Below are 13,446 nucleotides of genomic sequence, written 5' to 3' on the forward strand. Positions count from 1 at the left end.
AACAAATTAAATGAACAAACTCTCTTTGTTTTCATGACTGAATAAACTGAATAAACAAATTGACCTTAAAGGACAACACAATTTCATACTGTTTTACTTTGTTTATATGTGGCGGACCCTGCCACCTTTCTAGCTTCACACAGTTCTGGGGACCTTATTTTCCTCTGAGAACAGCTTGTTTATTCAGTTCTGTTTGTATTATTACCTCATTGATATTGTAAATATTAAAATTCAGAGTTTGGATTTCTTCTTCAAAACTGCATAGTGCACCTTTAACTAAATATACACACAGACACACAGGCTTAGTTAAAAATAATTATCATTTAATTCAACATGGAAGCCACAATAATACATGTTCATGACATGATTGCCAGTTTTGTTCAACAAGGAAATGTGCTTTTTCTGAAAAACAAAACAAAAAACATATTCGTCTAAATTTGAGCTTTAATTGAAACAAAATGATTATTTTTCATGTAGATTTGCAATCATGCAAAAACATCTGCTAACACACACATACATGCACACACCAGATGTAAACTCGATCAGTCTTCGTGTTCTCTTGTCGTCGGTGGTGATTTTCCAATCATGCCACTAAGAGTACTTCCCAGTGCCAACACAATAGCCACAAGTACTCCCACAGTCCCCAGTCTCCCCAGAGCCGCGGTACCCAACGCCGCAGCCCCAAGTGCCCCGGCTCCGATAGGTGCTGCTGCCGCGGTGACCGTCTCCATGCCGATTCCTATAATTAGCTGTGGCCCCGTGAGGAGGCCCCTTTGTAGATTCACCTGAGTGTGGAACGGGCTCTTTGGTGCACCCAGGACAAATGCCCCCACTGCAACAAGGGTGATAGTTATAAGTTCTGATGTGGTTGGCAGAATTGATCTCAGCGCTAAACCTCGCATTGCCAAGATTGCACCAACAACAACTGAAGCTAAAACTGCTAAAGCTGAATTTCTAGACCCGAATGCCTGTTTAGCTGCAACGCTCGCAGCTCCGAGTGACACCCCCGCAGCTGTAGCTGCTCCTAGCGCTCCCCCCATGCTGCTCCGGGCCCCAAGAGAAGTGCTCATGTGCAGAATGGCTCTCAGGGCGACTGATGACATTACAGCAGCTCCCGCGGCGACCTTTCCAGCTAGCTCCGGCCCCAGCCCGACCATGGCCACTGTTCCCAAGCCAGCTCCTAGCAGGCCTGCAGACAGAAACGCCACCCAGACGACCGACTCAAACATCAGAACCACCTCTGCTTCACAGCCGTCTCCTGCCTCACCGGCCCCTAAGCCTACTGAAAATCCCATTATCCCCACAACAACAGAGTAGAAGAATATCCTCTGTAAAAGTCCGCACTCTGTTTTTGGTCTCTGTGCCATCCTCTCTGTCAGAGCCTTTCGAAGGCCACAAAGCAGAGAGATGGTGAAACCAACGACGAAGAGTCCAACTATTGCGCCCATTCTTCCATACAGGACACTGAGGTAGAGAGTGGTGAAGATGATTAACAGAGCCGTGGTCATGTCGTTAATATTAGTGTACGAGTAGACTGCAAGGACCAGAATGGCTTGCGCTGCAAGGCAGATCCACGATGGAAGGATGCCCGCTAACACCCCAGTAGTGACAGCACCCACCACAACAGAGGCTCCCGCTGTGGCCTCCACTAACCACGGCAGCCTCACTCCAACTTTGGTCCACAGCTTCATCGCCATGGCAGCGAGGAGGAAACCGCTTCCCAGAGAAAGGAGCACCGAGGTGAACACGAGGCACGCCGTCACCACCCCGACACCGGTGGAACCGGCTCGGCCAGCGGCCAGAGTCGCAACGCTCAGCAGGACGTCATCCTTGACCAGTGTGGGCTCGATGGCAAATAATGCAGCTTCTCCGAAAGCAAAACCCGCCGCTGCACTTTGTAGGATCGTCCTCACCACACCAGAAACACCTGGGAGGGGGTAAAGACATGATAATGTAAGTCCAGTAGAAATATTTTCTCTCACTGGATGAAAGTAACATTTGAGTTCTGTTCAGTTTTCTCATATTTTGGAGGACCACTGGGCTGAGAAACAGCTATATGATGTCCACTGCAGCTCTGGAGGAAACTTTCTTAAGTTTGAGAAAATACATCTGATGATGTCATCATGGTTATCCTGGCTTGAGCTTGGAAACGACAATATTCTCAAAGTACTTTTGAGGCATTTTATGTCTTTATTTGCAAGTTGACAGTAGAAAGATTAGGGAGAGAGATGGCTCCTCTACTGTGTTACAAACTGTTGCATGGCGTTTGAAGGATATGGGCTTTCCCCAGATGCGTAAGCACCAGAAATGTGACAAGAGATGGTACAGAGGTGCATTATGGGAAATGTAGGACAGTATTTTAGGAGCTTGTTATACAGTATTATTTTATTTATTCAAAGCCGCTACAAGGAACTTTTTTATGTTGATTCTGGCGCCCCCTGTGGACAAAAGCGTAAAATAAAGTAAACTTTGTTTTGTGCCGTACTCCTCAATTAATCCTCAGCACTCAGGCTGATGGCCTCATTCGTTTATGGTGATCATATAGACAATTAGTATCAAATTGAGATTGTTTCATAATCAGTTAAAAGTTCCTTGTAGTATGTTTAACTTTAATACTTGAGGTAGTCTTTTTTTGTTCTTTATTACTATTTTATCAAAAATGTTCACTGTTTTCACTTGAACTATTTTATTTCCTTATGCCTGCACATTTAAAAAAAAATGTTTTAACAAAAGATATGATGTCTTGTTATAGATCAAACTACGCAACAGTATATAAAGTACTTAAAATGAGCTCCATCTCCACCTGCCACATTAAACTGCTACTTATATGTTAAAGTAGTAATAATAATCCAATAACATATGTAGTGTTACAGTGTAAAACTCTGACAGACGTCATCTGCATGTATGTATACATTTATGTCTGGTATTGAAGTATATTTGCAGAATAAATCTTTACTTTTATAAGTTATATTTTAAAAGCAGGTCTTCTACTTGTAATTAAGTACTTTCACCTTGTGGTATTGATACCTCTACTCGAGGAAAGCATCCGAGGATTTCTTCCACCACTTACTGTTTTCCACACTCTCTGAACTGCTGCTGTCGCTTTAAGAGGAAAATGAAACCACTTGAGTCAGTCCATGCTGAAACTCAAAACCAGGAAGTCTGTCTGAACTACGAAAGAACAACAAACATTTCAAACAGACCGTCTCACTGCCTACAGCCGCCTGTCAGTGCAGCTAATACTCTGCAGAAACATTACATATGCTCTGTCTGTGCTCTGGTTACATTCAGGCATCACAACAGCAACTCTGTGACGAGGCTGCAGCTTTTGGATCCTGTTCAGATACAAACTCTGAAATCCTCTGTTCCACACATGAAGGCAGCTGCATGGATTCCTGATATAATGCTGAAAATATTAAGTTTAGCTCTCTGTGCTGTGTGTTTCTGAAGTGATCTTACCCAGGCTTGTTTCTGCCATGGCTCCTTGTGCTTCGAGCTCTAGGCTCCACCTCTTCCTGTGTGATGTCACAGCAGGAAGAAGGAACCAGAAAAAAAACATTCATTTCCTCATCCCTGGCCAGGATAGGGTATAATGAACAGGTTAAAAGCGTCTGCAGCTTGATGTTTTCCAGTCTTAGTGCCCCTCCTGCTGGACTCTGCTGCACTCTGCATCATGTCAGAGCTCCTCTGGGATCAAACAGGAAACACACACATACTATTCAAAGTGAGCTAATACAACACATCTGCCACAGAGTCTACATTCAAGATGATTAGCTTTTCATTCTCATTGTGTCATTTTGTTGATACTGTCGTAGCGATAGAGATGTCAGAGGTCGTCTTAAAGAACTAGTCTTGAGAAAAACGAGAAGCAAAGTGTCATGCAGGAGGATTTCTCACAATCTGGCAACTAAATGTGTTCTTATTAATGCCTTTTAACTGTTTAGTAAATGATTTATAAACCACTACATGCCTTTTAGATATGTACCAGCAGGCCCCTCGGTTCCTCTGCAGCCAGTCTCCTTGTCTCGTAGGATCCTAACAAAAACACAACAACTAATTGTTTGTGTTTTTAATATTTCTATCCCTTATGTTTTATTTCTTTTGTGGCTTTTATCTAATTTTAATTTTGTAATGTTTTTATTTCTTTACTGTTGTTATTGCTTTATTGCTTCATTGTTGCAATTTTCTACTTTAAACTTTTTTATTTACTGCTCTCTGTTCTTGTCTTTGGGCTGCATGCATGAAAACTGCTATAGACTATAAATAAAGTTGAATTGATGTAAAACACCACAGAGCTTTATAAATGGTGCCTTATCAGATAGCGGTCACACAATATCTTTTTTAAGACCATGTGTATGCTACTGCTAGCTCTCTGTCACTTGTTGCAACAGAAAGTTAAAGTAGGGAAAGTGGCGACTCGAGGAAACAAGCTGAGGCGAGTACAACAAATAAATAATGGGACGCGGCCCGTGTCGTCCGTCCAATAGGAGCTTCCGGTTCTCCGGTCAGCTGACTGAGCACCTCTGTCACGTGACTGCCGCCTCTCCTCCATACAAGAGCTGCTCGGCTTGTGGCTCAACAGTCAGTCAGAGGACGAGTCCGTCACGGGGGTTTTATATAAAAGTGAAAATAAGAGCAGAGCTGAGGAGACTCGAGCCTCCTTCCTCTTCCTCGTCGCGGTGAGAAGCGCTCACTGATTTCAAGTAAGTAAGTTTATTTCACCTTGTATATGATGTGGACTATGCTTGTAAACATTGGCTGTCAAACACCCAAAAGAAACTATTTTGAATTCCCTTTTTATTTTTAGGATAATGTTAATTTGTTTTGTCAAATATTCTGCTGTTTGTATTATAAAAGCTACAGTTTAGTAAAAGGTTTTAAGTATTTCATGATGCATTTCTGGTAATGCACGTTTTCTATGTGCCACCATGGTGTAGGAAGTGTCTGCCCTCTGTAATAACAAGTGCTGGGTTTGGATTTAGTCAGCTGACACAATGAAACTAGGATGTCAGAGGTCACCCAGCAGGTTACTGTCACACCCAGTCATGTGAGGCTCATGAGGTGTATGCAGGTGTGAGAGACGCCTGTCAGTAACCGACATCTTCATTCAGCGTACAGGTGTTTTCCTCTGCAGGAATGCATTTGGCGGTGCTCCTGTTGGCCTCTGCGCTCTCTGTGGGCACCCTGGCCCTCGACAACGGAGTGATGAGGACCCCCCCCATGGGCTGGCTGGCGTGGGAGCGTTTCCGCTGTGACATCGACTGCGAGAACGACCCCAAGAACTGCATCAGGCAAGTGTTTTTTAAACTGGCCCTTTATGTGATGTCACAACTGGGAAGAAAACCCTTTTCAGTATCTAACTTTTCCAATTCAGGGTCTGAATCAGGCTTGTTTAATGTAAGATGTGATCGTCAGACATGTTTCACCAGAGTGACTCTTGCAGTGATGAGAGCTAACACCTGAATCTGCAGGTCACCTCACCTTCACAGAGATTCATAGCGAGTTCCAGCTCATTTTTTAGCCGGCTGACAGACACAGTTAGCTACATGCTAGTGAACATAGTGCTAACGAGCCGGGTAGTTCCCTGGTGGAGACCAAAATCAGAGCTAAAAGACAGTGAACATTTGTAATTAAGCAACTGTTGCTCATACGCGTCAGTGCTATTTACAACATGCGGCTACATCGAGCGATTCCAACATTCGCAAAACAAATGAATAATATCTGTAACAGCTAATTAGCTATCATACCTAGTGACGCCTGTAAAGTTATGTACCCATCTAATTAGTTGCTTGTCAAGAAGAGACATGTTAGAGCCCTTTAGTAGCTCCTATCATGTAACTCACGTGCCGCAGCCTGGCTACCACAAGGAAGGATCACAACACGCACACAGGAAGTGAGACTTTATTCACAGGTCGTAAATATGTGTCAGTGTCGCGTTTCAGCCTTTTTTAAAACTGCCCTGCTGTCTATTGGCTCTTCATTGCACCTTCTAATGAGACATTTCTGTCCTTCTTCCAGTGAGAATCTGTTCATCGACATGGCCGACAGGCTCGCAGAGGACGGCTGGAGGGAACTTGGATACGTCTACGTGAACATAGACGACTGCTGGTCCTCCAAGGAGAGAGACGCGAAGGGGCGTCTGCAGGCTGACCCTAAAAGGTAATGGAGCAGTGTAAACTGAACGCTCACATAGACCCACACTAACTCAGAGCTGTCTCTGCCTCCAAGTCAATAAAAATGTTAAACAGCGTGATTGCAGTGTGACCATCATGCAATCATATGACAATCAAAAGACAGGAGTCAGTAACTTTTAGTAGTGTGCTGTGTATGTACAATCAAATGCAGCATCAGCATAAATACGAGCTCCCTGGAAGGTGGAAGTGAACACAGGCTTTTCAGACTCGGACCTTCACTGTTTGAGTGCATACATACTGTGTAAGATTAAAGCTGCTGGGGGTATTTCTTTATATTTCTTCCCTCACTCTTCTTCAGGTTCCCAGGAGGCATCCCTAAACTGTCGCGCTACATGCACGACAGGGGCCTCAAGCTGGGGATCTACGGGGACATGGGCACGTTCACCTGCGGGGGCTACCCCGGCACCCCGCTGGACAAGATCAAGATAGACGCTCAGACCTTCGCGGAGTGGGAGGTGGATATGTTAAAATTTGACGGCTGTTATTCTAATGCCACAGAGCAGGAGCAGGGTAAGAAGAGGAGAAGTGACTTTTACACAGTGGTTATTGAGATGTTGCTGATCTGACTCTTGTTTGACTCTTGTGCCTCTGGTGGACAGGTTACCCTCTCATGTCGAAGGCTTTGAACGCTACGGGCCGACCCATCGGCTACTCCTGCAGCTGGCCCGCCTACCAGGGCGGCCTGCCACCCAAGGTATACTTTATATCATCTACATGAAGCTTTAGGCACGACTTATTTACACATGTAATGTCAATGAAAATGTATTTTTTTGCGTTGGCGTCCACTGTTGAGAGTATTACGTTTAGTTTAATGTGAAACTCATTTCTGTTTTCAGGTTAACTACACTCTGCTGGGCCAGATCTGCAACCTGTGGCGCAACTACGGCGACATCCAGGACTCTTGGGACAGTGTCCTGAACGTTATTGACTGGTTCTTTGGGAACCAGGATGTCCTGACACCTGCAGCTGGGCCTGGAAAGTGGAACGACCCTGATATGGTCCGTGTAACTGACGCTGTGTATTTTTTTGCATATAAAACTTTTGCATATGGCTGAAGAGTGACGGACTCAGGAGGTTTGAGTACTACAGCACCGTACAGGGCACTTTATGATGTCTTATCTACTGTACGGGCATCCAAGAGGGCACTTTTGTGTTTTTATGATTGGACCTGTTTACTGACAGATAAGCAAGCAGTTATCAAGTTATAAAATGTAATATAGTTTAGGGATGAAAATGTAATTCAGACATTCATAGGCTAGTTTGAGGACCCTCGAGTCATACAAGAACTCACTTTGATTGCCTAAATACAGAAAAAACAGACGTTCCTTTCTTGAAATTAAAGTCTCATTTCGTCTTCCTTGATCGTGTGACTTTTAACCTCCACAGCTGGTCATCGGTGACTTTGGCCTCAGCATGGACCAGTCTCGTTCTCAGATGGCTCTGTGGGCGATAATGGCCGCTCCTTTATTCATGTCCAACGACCTGCGCACCATCAGCAGCGGGGCTCGCGTCATCCTGCAGAACAAGATGGCCATCAGCATCAACCAGGACCCCATGGGCATCCAGGGAAGACGCATCGTAAAGGTGAAACACTTGCAGCTCCTTGAAAAATGCTCAACATGAACTTTTTGATTATTTTTTTTTATTATATGCGTCATTCACATCTTCCTTGCGCGTCCCTCTCAGGAGAAAAGTGGCATTGAAGTGTTCTGGCGCCCCCTGTCGAACAACGCCAGTGCTCTGGTGTTCTTCAGTCGGCGCAGTGACATGCCCTATCGCTACCAGACCAACCTCGGCAAACTCAACTACACCTTCGGCAGCTACAAGGTATGCCTTTTAAAAGTCTTCTAGATTCAGGGAGATCATGTGTCATGTCTGGTCGATCCTGTCTCGACGATATGGACAGAATAAATTCAGCCCTGTACGCTAATTGCACATCTGGCTCACATTATACTGTACTGCCTTTGGCCTTCTGTTGATAATTTCACTGCACTGAACATGAAGGAATACACACAAACCCGATAGGCCCACGCCTTCTTTCAAACAGTATAAAGCTTGTTTTAGGTAAGTGGGGTTTCTTCAGTCCTTCCCTGGTCATCTTGCTGTAAATACTATTTTGATTATCCATATTATGACCGTCTGCCTAAAAATAGTAGCAGACTTGATCGTGTTCAGATCGGGTTACACCACTCTGTCGTCACTGCAGCCACAGAAGGACCGCAACACGAGCTGCAGTTTCAATTCATGGCGGGAAGTTAACCTCTCAAAAGCACGTGATACTGGCGAGGTCGAGATAATGCTGCACTCTTGGCTTGGTTATAATTTTACATGGAGAACTCTCCATCTCCATCAACATGTAGATCTTAAATAAATGGTATTATTCTTTTTAATCATTACCTTCATGTCATTTTTTATTAAAGTCACATAATTTCATATGCTTCAGGCTGTGACTCATCTTCAGTCTGCCTTTGCCTTTCCTTTTATCACTTCTTATCTATAAATGTTCTGTTTCCACCGCTGTCTCTGACAACCCTGCCGTTAAATATTTACATGGTGCCAATATCACTCTTGCTGACTTACTTAAAGGTGTTATTGATAACATTCAGCCACTAAACTAGGCATCCCATCTCCCCCTTCTATTGCATTCAAGTTACAACACCACTGTTAGGTTGCAAATGTTAGCCAACGTTGCAAAAGCTAACTGGCAAATGTAGCTAACGTTAACTGTTAGCAACGGCGTCATTCTATTGGCTGATAAACTCATAAAACATTCATTTTGGACCTGACAAACATTATAAAAAATGTAAATTCACAATCCTAAATTGTTTTTAAGGAAAATAGATTACTTTTACTTTGAATCTGCACCTTTCTACAACCTCCATAGATGTATTATTACTAAAAATTGATTTGTTTACATAAACATGTCATCAATACGAACTTTAACGACTTGATTACAGCGACATACCCGATCATTACATCACATCTCATGTTGTATCATGTAACTACAGTATGATTCAAAAACTACGTAACCTGGGAACCTGTGCTGACGTACATGATACCTGCTGCATGATAAATGCATGAACATGGCATGAGAATCCTCACTTCTTCTTCTTCTTCTTCTTCACTCTCCCTCAGATCTATGACGTCTTCACTGACAGGACCATGACGCTGAAGGACTCCACTGACTTCGTGGTGTCGGTGAACCCCACCGGTGTGGTCATGTGGTACGTCTCTGCGCCCGCCAAACTGAACCTGCGTCAGTTCTATAGAGGCTTTGAGTTCCAGCGATCTGCCCACGAGGACGATGAAAACGCCGTTCCTCGTGTCTTCCTCTGACCGCCCACCGATTGAACTCCGATTCGGCCTCGGTGAAGTGGCTCGTCACGAAGCGATAACGTACAAGACGATCGGATGCTCGAAGGATTTTACTTCACCATGAAGTGCCGATGAATAGTTCTGATGTGTGTTTTCTTAAAAGAAGCTCAGGGACAGACGTTTATCACTAATTTTAGATTCTCTCAAATTCTGCACTTGTAGCATCAATATTAATCAAGTGAACGGGTTCAGAACAGAAAAGCAGTGATTTGGGACTCAACATCAGCTCTACAGCTCAGTTTTCACTTCTCTTATTGAAATATTTCTTTTAAGGAAGCAGGACAGTCTGAAGCTGTTCCAAGGAAGGATGATAATGCTGACAACGCTGCCATGCTAGTTTTTTTTCTGAATGATGTATATATTCAAAGTGTGCTTTCAGTAAAGGATAATTGTTATGAATGTGTGTAATTAAAAGCCGGGAGGAGGGGCTAACTTTGAATGTTGTGTTTACAAACTGCGACTGACGAATCCTTGTTTTTATAAGAAATGATTCAGTGAAACGTGTTTTTTTTTGTGTCCGCACTGAAATAAATAATTTCAGGTTCACTTTTCAATCTAAAAACAAATGTTTGTGTTTCATTTTGATCAAATTAATTATAAATAATACAACTTTTTTCATATAGCACCTTTAAAACAGAGTTTACATAGTGCTTTCACAGACGAGCATAAGCCAGAAATTCAGGAAGACAATATTACAGAACAAACACTGGACAGTCGAGCGAAACAAGGAGTCTGAGGAGAAGTTAAAACGAGGAAGCGAAACATAAAATGTCAATATGAGTAATTACAAGGAATTGAATTGATAAAACGGGCAAAATCGCAGAAAAAATGCAGCTAAAGAGATAAATAAAAGAACAAAACCAGTAAAGGACGGTAAGAAAAGACATCACATGAGAGGAATTAGAAACAAATAGATTAAATCAGTAAAAGGAATAAAAAGAAAGACGAAAAATCTAATTAACAAGTCTGGAGAAGTGGGTTTTTACTTATCTCCTCAGATAGGTTGTTACCTGACGGCATAAGCACAGTGGCCCTTAGTTTGAGCCTTGACAGAAATAAATAACTGTACGTGGAGCAGCACTGAGACGCTACAGGAACGTGTCTGCGTTCAGACAAATGCACTCTGGCCGTAACTCAAAAGCGTGGCGACAGGGGCCCAGACACACTGAAGCATCCTGAGTCTACTTCAGAGACAGTCGAGGCTCATGCGGTTCACACAAACAGGAAAACAGTTCACTCTTCAGTTCACTGGAACGTACCCGACATGGTTTCAGTTCAGCTTATATGAGCTTTTCAGTTTCATGCATTTCTTAAATTGTACTACGCTGTTATTCACTCACAGCTCTCACTTCCTAACTGCCAAGGAAGTCTCAGCTTAGGGTGGTGTTGAGTTTTTTGGACACATAATAACCGGTTACCAAATGTACAGTACTACTATCCTTGCTAACTGCTACTTTACTTTGAAGGTTTAAGTAAAATGCACTGAACACTTCACTGTTAATCATCAATACCTTTTGGGTTTCCTGTAGATTAACGGAGATGACAATGAAAACTGCTTTATTTTGCCATTTGAGGAGGGTATACATAATGTTTTTGTACACAGAGTGGGTATGACACCGAACCACTTAGCCGACATGATCCACAGGCACACATCCGCACTGAGCCAGTAGAGGTCAGCGCTGCTCTTCGGGCTGTACCGACGTGGCACCAGCCGCTCCACCAGCCACATCCACTGCCAACACATGCACCTGCTGAGGAGCACAAGGACAGTCAGCCCATTCGGCTCAGTCCTTTATCTCTCTGTTGTGATTCACTCTCTTCTGGCTTCTCCCATTTTCTCCCATGCACGACAATAAGATTATCTTTTTATACCCTTTAATTTCGTCCTTCACTCCTCTCATCTCCCCTCCATTATCCATCATCAGGTAAATCTTCATTGTATTCATTCTGCCTCCTCATCCTCCCTCCTCCTCCTCCTCCTCCTCCTCGTCTCATTCTTCTAAATCTTGTGCTGCGTAGTATCACCTCTGACCTTGGCCTCAAAGCCCCGTGTTTGCACACAGTCTCAAGATACTGGAGTAGTCACATGGGTGTGTGCATTGGCATGCTACTGCATGTGCGTATGTATGACTGGGTAAACTTGCCTTGCTTATACACACACGTATATACACACACACACACATCCCTTCTAGGTCATTTCAGGACAGATATGTGCGTGCGTGTGTGTGTCAGTGTGTGTGAGAAAGCGGATCTTTGCCTTCCTTTCTTTCCTTTTCAGTCGTCTCAGATATCCTTTGGCTGGCCCGGACAAGACACATCTCTCACTGTCAAGGTCCTCGCCGATCGGGAACATGACGTGGGAGAGAAAAGTGAAGGGAGTTATGAAAGAGAGGACGGTGCAAGCGAGATTCGAGCAAAGGAGGAGGAGGCGGTGGCGCTGTTAGAAGTCTATTAGAAGCTCCAAATGAGCAAAGCAAAGGGGGAGTGCGAGAGATGAGAGACAGTGAGAGAATGAGTGAGGGAGGGGGGCTGAGACGAGGAGCGAGAGCGTTCCTGCCGATGCTCACGTAGGCCCACAGCTGCAGAGGCGCAGTTGCCACGCTCGTCTTTGTGCCCCCCCTCCTCCAACCAACACCAGCAACTCTGATTCAAATCAGGGGCTGATCCCCCCCCTCCTTCCGCCAACACACGCGTTTGTTGTCACGCTGCTAGTCACACTCTCTGCCTCGCGCCTCTCCAATCAAACCCAGATGTACAGGGGGGGGTGAACAGTCATGACCGGATGCGCACAGGACTTTGCATATAGGTCAGGATGTATGCATGGTCTCAAAGGGGGCCCCCACACACTCAAACCCCTCCTGTGGTGCTGCCACAGATATAGAGAAGTAATTGAGCTGCGTCTCCTCTGTGTCTGCCCTGGTGTGTAACATTTGCATTCCTAGTTTGTTACTGCACCGTCTGAGAAACTGCAGTTTGCTCGGAAAATGTCTTACGACGCAGAAAACGTTTGAGCCTCGACATCTGTGAAAATGTTAGCAGCACAGTTTGCTTGCGTGCACGGAGGCGACAGACACTGGCACCGTGCCATTCAGCTCATCCTGCTGACATCATCGCTCCCTCCGGTGCTCCCTGTGCCGGCTGTCTGCTGGTTGCGGACTCGTGATATCACCATACCCAGGTCCGATCCGAGGCACAAAAGGTATTGTGCACGGTTATCCAATCCCACCGTAATGCTATCTTCCTGTCTGAACCACAAAGCCGTTCAGGGCCTTCAATTAAATACCATTATCCTTAATATCCTCCCATGATTCACCAAGATTAGCCAAATCGTGTAACAGATACTTAAGGTGGAAAACCCCCTCTTTTGAACCACTGACAGAGCCTTTGCGTGAGCTTATGCAATGCACTCTGTGTTAATACAATCTGAAGACTAGGAAAAATGCTTCAAGGTGTGTTCTTGTCTCTTGACCTTTCTTGTCTATTTGACTTAATGAGCCAGTTTAAAAAAAATTATATATAATCAAATATATTTATAACGTGATTTGAAGGAGCTTAAAACCACATCATACCATGTGAATCCCTCAGAGGCTGCAGAGACGACAGTTACTGCTACTCCGCTAAGCTAGGCTATTTTAGCATCTACAGCATCTACATTTTAGCAGGATCAGTTTATCTGATGTTTTTCCTACATCAGGATAAGATGCCTTATTTGTGTGGGATAAAAAACACAAATATTAAGTTTTTGCTAAAATGTCTTTAGCTACGACTGTCCAACTAGCTAGCATAGCAGTCACTGCAGTTTGGTTTTTACTACCTCTGTTTTCTAGTGCGTGCACATTTTAAATGCTGTTTTCCCCCCTACCAAATTACACGTTTG

General features: G+C 44.1%; 2 protein-coding genes across 4 annotated transcripts; one reads left to right on the forward strand and one right to left on the reverse strand.

Annotated features, from left to right (window-relative positions):
• Window positions 1-302: 302 nt before the first annotated feature.
• LOC141017894 (uncharacterized) lies at window positions 303-3,514 on the reverse strand. Of its 2 annotated transcripts, none has more exons than XM_073492689.1 (2): window positions 3,460-3,514; window positions 303-1,927 (listed from the first exon to the last, which is right to left on the reverse strand). In XM_073492689.1, the coding sequence occupies exons 1-2, from the start codon at window positions 3,476-3,478 to the stop codon at window positions 543-545; spliced, it is 1,404 nt and encodes a 467-aa protein (XP_073348790.1). In that variant the 5' UTR covers window positions 3,479-3,514; the 3' UTR covers window positions 303-542. The 2 variants fall into 2 exon arrangements, with proteins under 2 accessions (XP_073348790.1, XP_073348792.1); XM_073492691.1 differs by lacking the exon at window positions 3,460-3,514 and adding an exon at window positions 3,071-3,345.
• Window positions 3,515-4,550: 1,036 nt separating this feature from the next.
• On the forward strand, window positions 4,551-9,964 carry LOC141018458 (alpha-N-acetylgalactosaminidase-like). 2 transcript variants are annotated; one of them, XM_073493442.1, is made up of 9 exons: window positions 4,551-4,703; window positions 5,135-5,291; window positions 6,019-6,159; window positions 6,493-6,704; window positions 6,794-6,888; window positions 7,031-7,192; window positions 7,581-7,778; window positions 7,881-8,021; window positions 9,330-9,964. In XM_073493442.1, the coding sequence occupies exons 2-9, from the start codon at window positions 5,137-5,139 to the stop codon at window positions 9,528-9,530; spliced, it is 1,305 nt and encodes a 434-aa protein (XP_073349543.1). In that variant the 5' UTR covers window positions 4,551-4,703; window positions 5,135-5,136; the 3' UTR covers window positions 9,531-9,964. The 2 variants fall into 2 exon arrangements, with proteins under 2 accessions (XP_073349543.1, XP_073349542.1); XM_073493441.1 differs by having other exon boundaries at window positions 4,581-4,703; window positions 5,112-5,291.
• The last annotated feature ends 3,482 nt before the right edge of the window (window positions 9,965-13,446 follow it).

The sequence above is a fragment of the Pagrus major genome, chromosome 22 (assembly GCF_040436345.1).
Source record: "Pagrus major chromosome 22, Pma_NU_1.0".
Classification (NCBI taxonomy): Eukaryota; Metazoa; Chordata; class Actinopteri; order Spariformes; family Sparidae; genus Pagrus; species Pagrus major.

Bases quoted from the DNA above. Each gene is read 5' to 3' on its own strand.
- LOC141018458 (XM_073493442.1), top strand. From the start codon at position 5,137: ATGCATTTGGCGGTGCTCCTGTTGGCCTCTGCGCTCTCTGTGGGCACC. The intron at 6,160-6,492 runs GTAATGGAGCAG...ACTCTTCTTCAG, and splicing joins CTGCAGGCTGACCCTAAAAG to GTTCCCAGGAGGCATCCCTA. The intron at 6,705-6,793 runs GTAAGAAGAGGA...TCTGGTGGACAG, and splicing joins TGCCACAGAGCAGGAGCAGG to GTTACCCTCTCATGTCGAAG.